This window comes from Raphanus sativus, chromosome 5, assembly GCF_000801105.2.
Source record: "Raphanus sativus cultivar WK10039 chromosome 5, ASM80110v3, whole genome shotgun sequence".
Lineage (NCBI taxonomy): Eukaryota > Viridiplantae > Streptophyta > Magnoliopsida > Brassicales > Brassicaceae > Raphanus > Raphanus sativus.
This window is the reverse complement of record NC_079515.1, coordinates 31,360,460-31,368,341: the sequence shown is the minus strand read 5'-3', so window position 1 is coordinate 31,368,341 and position 7,882 is coordinate 31,360,460. Positions and strand designations below refer to the sequence as shown.

The window sequence follows — 7,882 nt, the reverse complement described above, 5'->3', positions numbered from 1 at the left end:
TTAGAAGAATAACTACGTAAGACAAATAATTGGTATCGTACTTATTACTTGTCCTTTCTCTCAAGCATTGGAGAATCAGAGAAAAAGAGTGCAAAAGCTTCATCAATGGAGAAGGAAGGATGTGAGATCGAAGCTTTTGATATTGATTACAACATCACTGAACGGAAGATTAATGTTAATCCTTTCAGAATCTTTACAAGGAAGCCGGTGCTGGAAGCTGACCAACCGGTTAAGACAGAGGAAGAGACATGGAAGCTGGAGGATGGAAGAACCTGCAAGAAAGTCAAGCATGTACTAAAAGGAGTGACCTGCAGAGCCAAACCATGGGAGATTCTCGCTATTGTTGGTCCAAGTGGTGCAGGGAAGTCTTCTCTGCTTGAAATTCTAGCTGGAAGACTGATCCCTCAAACCGGATCGGTTATTGTCAATCAGAGACCGGTTGACAGAGCCAATTTCAAGAAAATCTCTGGTTACGTCACACAAAAGGACACTCTGTTTCCTCTGCTAACGGTTGAGGAAACCCTTTTGTTCAGCGCCAAGCTGCGTTTAAAGCTCCCTGCAGAGGAACTGAGATCACGGGTTAAGTCGTTGGTGCGTGAGCTTGGTCTTGAAGCTGTATCCACGGCTCGTGTGGGAGATGACAGCGTCAGAGGGATATCAGGTGGGGAGAGACGCCGGGTCTCTATAGGAGTTGAAGTTATTCACGACCCCAAAGTTCTGATACTTGACGAGCCAACCTCTGGTCTTGACAGCACTTCTGCTCTTCAGATCATAGACATGCTCAAGCTCATGGCTGAAACAAGGGGCCGGACCATAATTCTGAGTATCCACCAGCCGGGTTTTCGTATAGTCAAACTGTTCAATTCTGTTCTTTTGTTGGCTAACGGCTCGACGCTGAACCAAGGCTCGGTGGATCAGCTTGGGCTCTACTTAAGGTCAAACGGTTTGCAGCCTCCTCTCCATGAGAATATAGTCGAATTCGCCATCGAGTCAATCGAAGCCATCACTAAGCACCAAAGGCTACAGCAAAGCAGAAGAGTAGCAGCAGCCCATCATGTCCTAACATCATCACAAGGTGAGGGGAGAAGCGGCAAGTTCACACTACAGCAGCTGTTTCAACAATCAAAGGTCGCTGATGTAGGAACCATGAAGATAAGTAAGGAGTTCACGAGAGATTTCGCGAATTCGAGACTCGGAGAAACTATGATACTCACTCATAGGTTCTCCAAGAACATTTTCAGAACCAAGGAGCTGTTTGCTTGCAGGACGGTTCAGATGCTAGGTTCAGGGATTGTTCTAGGTCTGATTTTCCATAATATTAAGGATGATTTGAAAGGCGCAAGAGAAAGAGTCGGACTCTTTGCGTTCATATTGACGTTCCTGCTAACTTCAACGATAGAGGCACTCCCTATCTTTCTGCAAGAAAGAGAGATTCTCATGAAGGAGACCTCAAGTGGAAGCTACAGAGTTTCTTCATACGCGGTCGCTAATGGACTTGTTTACTTGCCGTTTCTGCTCATTCTAGCGATTCTGTTCTCCATCCCGGTGTACTGGCTGGTGGGGCTGAACCCTAGCTTCATGGCTTTCCTGCACTTTTTGCTACTAATTTGGTTGATCCTCTACACAGCAAACTCAGTGGTTGTGTGCTTTAGTGCACTCGTTCCCAACTTCATCGTTGGGAACTCGGTGATTTCCGGTGTGATGGGCTCCTTCTTTCTCTTCTCAGGCTACTTCATATCGAAGAATGAGATCCCTGGTTACTGGATTTTCATGCACTACATCTCTCTGTTCAAGTACCCTTTTGAAGGGTTTTTGATAAACGAGTTCTCTAAGTCGAGCAAGTGTTTGGAGTATGGTTTGGGAAAATGTTTGATGACAGAGGAGGGTCTACTGAAAGAAGAAAGGTATGGAGAGGAAAACAGGTGGAGAAATGTTGTGATCATGCTATGTTTTGTCTTGCTCTACAGGTTTGTTTCCTATGTGATTCTAAGGTGTAGATGTTCACAAAGAAGTTTCAAAACCACTCTTGTTTAGATGTGGTTACAATAATGTCTTTTTTTCTGAAAAACGTTGGGTTATAAGTTTGTTCAAATGTTTAATTTACTTAAAAAATGTAAAAGAAAGTGTATTAATGCAACCATTTGATTCTCTATCATTTCTATTTCCTTAAATTTTCAACCAAAAAAAAAAGTAAACAAAAGGGACTTACAAGGCATTGTCATAAAGAAGACCAGATGAATAATCCATTTCCTCAGAGGAGATTGATCCTGTTTCGGCGTTACCTTGTTCCTGTCTCATCTCTGCTATTAGAATATCAAGAAGCGAGTGTATCTGCTTTTTGCGAGGATGTCTTTTATCTTTAACCATGAAAACATGAGAACGTCCTTGTATCTCTATCCAACTAAAACCTGGCTGCTTTGTGACTCCTCCTTTCCTCATCGACTTACGCACATTCATCACATCCTCCCATTGTCCATTCTCAGCGTACATGTTGGAAAGAAGAACGTATGGTCCTGAGTTTGACGTCTCTACTTCAAGAAGCTTCTCCGCAACGTACTTACCTAACGTGAAGTTCCTATGAACTTTACAAGCACCAAGCAAAGAGCCCCATATAACTGAATCTGGTTCCATAGGCATCATCTCCTCAATCATACTCTTCGCTTCTTCCAGAAATCCAGCTCGGCCGAGTAAATCAACCATGCAAGTATAGTGATCCCTTAGAGGAGCCACACCAAAGTCTCTGGTCATAGATGAAAAGTAATGCCGCCCTTCGTCAACTAATCCAGCATGTCCACACGCAGAAAGAACACCGATCATGGTAATGTGATCTGGTTTTTCCCCAGAAGCAAGCATCTCTCTGAACAACTCAAGAGCCTCGTTTCCATAACCGTTTTGCGCGAATCCAATAATCATCGCGTTCCAGGAGACGCAATCTCTCTCCACCATCTTCCTAAACACGAGATAACCATCTTCCACACAGCCACATTTTACATACATATCTATCAAGGAATTGCCAACGAATATATCAGTTTCTTCACCGGACTGAAACTTAAACCCGTGCTTCAACACATGCACATGAGCCTGCATGCCGAGATGTAACTCTGCAAGATCCGCACACGCCTTGAGAATATTAGCAAAGGTATAGTGCGTTGGGGATACTGACTCCCTCTTTAACAGACAAAAGAGACTAAGAGCCTCTTCGTTCTCCCCGTTCTGCGTATAGCCAGCGATAAGCGCATTCCACGAAACAACATTCCTCTCTGTCATCTCGGTGAACATGAGCCTAGCAGCCTTAGTGCTCGCAGCCATTGCGTAACCACTGACCATGGACGTCTCAGCGATTACGTTTCTGATAGGCATGCTATCGAATACGATCCTAGCCTCTTTTACCCTGCCGCACTTCGCATACATATCAACAAAAGCATTGCTTAGGATTATATCATTCCTTAACTTAACGTCTTTAGCAACACGTCCGTGAACTTCCCGACCAACTTTAACCGCAGACAAGCTCGCGCATGCGCTAACCACACTTGCTAACGTAACCTCATCCGGCTCAAAACCAGATCTCAACATCAAACGGAAAACATTGAGAGCTTCCGCTACAGGACCGTTCTGTTCATAACAAGTAATCAAACTATTCCAAGTGACGACATTTCTACGACCACCACCCATCTCATCAAAAACCTGCTGAGCATCATCAACCTCTCCGCATTTGGAATACATGTCAACAAGAGCGGAACCTATATGAACATCAGACAACAAACCAGGAGATTTGGCAATCAAAGAATGTATCTGCACACCTCTGCTCACATCAACTAAGCTAGAGCAAGCACTTAGACCACTAGCGCAAGCATACTCATTCAGCAAGAAGCCTCCTTTATGCATCTCAGCGAGGTAACGCAAAGCCTCTTCGCACCTATCGCTCTGAGCGAACCCGGAAACCATGGAGTTCCAAGTGCACTGATCACGCTCGGGCATCGAACGGAAGAGAGAATCGGCTTCTTCCAAGAGCCCTAGCTTGGCCAGAGCCGTCACGAGAGCGTTCCAAGTGTAGACGTTTCGCTGAGGCATTTCGTCGAACACTTTGCGTGCGTCGCGGAGTGATCCGCGTTTCGCGTAGGCGTCGATGAGACGGTTCTGTATGAAGACCTCGTTGGAGAAAGGGGATTTGGTGATGGAAGCGTGGACGGCACGGACGTAGTTTGGGGGTAGTTTGGATTTGATGCATGAGTCGAGAAGATTTGCGAAGGGTGAAGAGTTTGAGAAAGAGGCGAGTTTGAGAAATGAGTTTCTAGCCATTCCATTGTCGTTTTGGAGAGATGTTCTCAAACTGGATTTGGATTTCTCATCTTCTGTGTGCACAGAGTGAGTGAGTTCTCTTGAACAAAAAAGGCGGGTTTTAATCTGATTCTGATGCTCAACCGAACCGAACCGAACATCAGATCCGGTTATATTATTCGCCTAATTTAGAAATGAACGGTTCGGCCCGGTTGCGACCGGTTAGGCTTAAGCCACCTCAGTCTATGGAGCTGGCCTGGTTATAGAGATGTCAGACGGGCGGTTAATCCGCGTCCAATCTGTAATATAGGTTCAACTAGACATGCGGTTGGCCTATAGTAAATCACCCCGTATTACTAAGAGGTTTTGCGGGCCAATTGTAAATCTACATGAATTCATAATATTTAGTCTATTAGCACATAAACCGATCAGTATCATGAATTAATCAACATGTTCTCTTTTGAATATGAATGCTATATTCTACTATTCTCCTCTTACCTGCCTGTTTAGTTTAAATTTTTTCTGGCTTGCCATGCAAGGAAATTAGCTCCTGATGCACAGTTAGGTATGCCCAACTTTGTTGATTTTCAAATCCTTAATGTGTGCGCGTCAGCAGAGTTTGATCATATAAGAGCCATATACTATAGTTATGGGTGTTTGTTAAATTATAATTAGGACTTATATTTATATTGATGGATTGGACATGCAGGCCTATTTAAAAGCTCTAACTTTTAGCCCTGTTTAACATCTTTAGGTTTACCTAAATTTCTTATCCAAGGTCAAATAGGAAAATAGATAACAACTACAAATAAGGGATATGATTGTTTTGGTTAGGAAAGAAAACATATTCTGCGTTCTTATTAATTTTTTTTCGTTCTGCTCAAACTTATTCTGGTTTCCTATTTTAGAGATATGATCGACGCTTTTATTTTGTGCGTTATTCTATGGGCTGTTTTCTTTGTGCTGATGGTTACAGAAGACTGTAGGTCGAGATTGATCGTACCCCGGGATGATAGTGGTGGAGGAGGCGGAGGTAGTCGTGTCCATGCCTACGAGCACCGTGTGGAGCTAGGAGGAGGAGATGGTGGAGAAGGTGGAGGAGATGGAGGTGGAGGACTTGGTGAGAATGGAGATGGTTGTGGTGTTGGTGGAGGTAGTGACAGCAGCAGCGCGGTGATGGTGGCGACGGCTGAAAATTCTATATAATTAGATTTTTTTTTTGTTTATTTTTGTTGTATTTTTTTTAGAACTATACAATTCTTATTGTTGGGTTGATTATAATATACTACTTTACTTAATACTATTGGGGTTTTGTATATTTGATTTGTTCCAAATATTTACATCTGGTTTTGCAGTGTTTGTTGTGAATTTTGTATGTGTGTTGCGTATATGGTTTTTAGAGTAGAGTAGAGGATGTGTTTTGATGTGTGCTCCTTGGAGGTGGAGCGGTAGAGAACAATATCATATGTTGTCAGTATTTGGGAATCAGGGAAATCGTTAGGTAGTGTTTACACATGGAGTTGTTGGGAGGTTGGAAATAAGCCTGTGACGGTTGAGTACTTGAGTTTATGTTGCTATAGAGAGTCATAGAGAGGTCGTCGGAAATAATTATGTTTTACCATTTTTAATGTTAGGCTGAAGTTATGGTGTGTGATTATGATTTTGAAATCGATTGTTAGGCCTTGTGTTATGAAGATATTTGCATCGAATGCTACTAGTTTCATCAGAAGTTGTTGCCTATTCAACTTGTTGACAAAGTTGGCCTACATAAATTACAGTCAGTATATATATGATCATGATCACCCCGTATTACTAAGAGGTTTTGCGGGCCAATTGTAAATCTACATTCATAATATTTATGTTATGTAATCTACATGAGTATAAATATTATTTTAGAAGTAACTTATAAAAAATCATGAACTTTTTATTCTCCAACATGTATAAAATTGAAAAACGGTTTATGTTACTAGCCAAATCAATCACTAGCACCAATCTACCATTGTTTGGTTAAGCTTTATAAAAATAGTGTATTCTTTACTTCAGAAATAGTTTTAAATTAATAAATATATGGATTATATTTTCAAATTAAAGAACACTTATTAAACATAATCTCCCAAGCGAATTTTTCTACCTATGTGATGAACCAAAGAAAACTCATAGTCATCAGGCATAACGGGTTAGGGCATCTCTAATCTCATTCTATTTTCAGTCAAAATTAGAATTTAGAGTAAAATGATCAAATGGTACTATATTTCTCACTTTGAGAGAAAAATAAGTTTACTCCAAATATAGAGTAAGTTGTTTTTCTTTTGTTCATCACTCTATTTTTTACTTTAAAATAGAGTATCATTAGAGCAAACTCCAACTCTATTTTAGAGTAGAAAATAAAGGAAACTATCAGAGATGGTCTTAGAATTGATGTGTTACTAAACTATGGATCCTGGCAGACCGGCCTACCAAGTTTGCAAAATATCTTAAGCCACTGCATAAAACGTTAAATAGAGCCGGTTAACCCATCTAACCCCTTTATGCCCACCTGTAAAAAAAAAGACCGAGTCACATGGAGTTCCAAATTTGGTAAGAAATCCATAAATAGACAAGTTACCTAGTTTCAAGCACTAAGCTTAACCATAAAATCAGATCCATCACATATTACGTTTCAGAAAAATAAAGAAAGATAGAGATATGACTGAAGAAAGCCCAGAGGAGGATCATGAATCTCCTGGAGTAGCCGAAACAAATCTTGGAAGCCCTTCTTCAAAGAACAATAACAACAGCAACAACAAAGAACAAGACCGGTTTCTTCCAATTGCCAATGTCGGAAGAATTATGAAAAAGGTTCTTCCCGGTAATGGTAAGATCTCGAAAGACGCCAAAGAAACCGTTCAAGAATGTGTATCAGAGTTCATCAGTTTCGTTACTGGTGAAGCTTCTGATAAGTGTCAAAGAGAGAAGAGGAAAACCATCAATGGAGATGACATAATTTGGGCCATTACAACTCTCGGTTTCGAAGACTACGTGGCTCCGTTAAAGGTCTATCTCAACAAATACCGAGAAACCGAAGGAGAGAAAGCCAATAGCCCAAAACAGAGACAACAACAAGTACAACAGAATAATCATTTCCAGTTCCAAGAACAGGACCATAACAACATGTCATGTACTAGTTACATCTCTCATCATCATCCTTCTCCGTTCTTTCCCGCTGATCATCAACCTTTTCCAAATCTCCCTTTCTCACCTAAATCATTGCAGAAACAGTTCCCGCAGCAGCAGCAGCATGACAACACTGATTCCATTGGTCAATGGTCAGTGTGAGTCCTAAATTGTTTGTACTTTTCTTTTATATATATTATATTGTTTTGTTTCCCTTTGTGAGTACCTCTTGATGCTTATATATTGTTGCTATACATATACATTAGATACGTACATCTTGATATTTTCTGTATCCCGATGTTATATTTTGTGTAACAGACGAATACTTCTTGATATATTATCGGCAGGTTATGTTAAATTGAATCACACCAGAAGAATATGTAGCCACTCGGATTACTCAAAGCCATCTTAAACTATTGCATTAACCAAAAATTAAAATTATAGCTAAACT

The 7,882-nt window shown here is 41.0% G+C and overlaps 3 protein-coding genes across 3 annotated transcripts; 2 read left to right on the top strand and 1 right to left on the bottom strand.

Annotated features, from left to right (window-relative positions):
* On the top strand, positions 1 to 2,155 carry LOC108862060 (ABC transporter G family member 5). The gene has a single exon (XM_018636083.2). It carries the CDS (start codon positions 106 to 108, stop codon positions 2,032 to 2,034), a length of 1,929 nt encoding a protein of 642 aa, XP_018491585.1. The 5' UTR covers positions 1 to 105; the 3' UTR covers positions 2,035 to 2,155.
* On the bottom strand, positions 2,128 to 4,576 carry LOC108862058 (pentatricopeptide repeat-containing protein At2g13600). Its single transcript, XM_018636082.2, has one exon. The coding sequence runs from the start codon at positions 4,297 to 4,299 to the stop codon at positions 2,206 to 2,208; it is 2,094 nt and encodes a 697-aa protein (XP_018491584.2). The 5' UTR covers positions 4,300 to 4,576; the 3' UTR covers positions 2,128 to 2,205.
* A 2,377-nt stretch (positions 4,577 to 6,953) lies between these two features.
* LOC108862061 (nuclear transcription factor Y subunit B-7-like) lies at positions 6,954 to 7,789 on the top strand. Its single transcript, XM_018636084.2, has one exon. It carries the CDS (start codon positions 6,964 to 6,966, stop codon positions 7,591 to 7,593), a length of 630 nt encoding a protein of 209 aa, XP_018491586.1. The 5' UTR covers positions 6,954 to 6,963; the 3' UTR covers positions 7,594 to 7,789.
* Positions 7,790 to 7,882: the final 93 nt, after the last annotated feature.

What these genes read in the sequence shown, in the direction of transcription:
- LOC108862060 (XM_018636083.2), top strand. Translation starts at nt 106, where the DNA reads ATGGAGAAGGAAGGATGTGAGATCGAAGCTTTTGATATTGATTACAAC.
- LOC108862061 (XM_018636084.2), top strand. Translation starts at nt 6,964, where the DNA reads ATGACTGAAGAAAGCCCAGAGGAGGATCATGAATCTCCTGGAGTAGCC.
- LOC108862058 (XM_018636082.2), bottom strand. Translation starts at nt 4,299, where the DNA reads ATGGCTAGAAACTCATTTCTCAAACTCGCCTCTTTCTCAAACTCTTCA.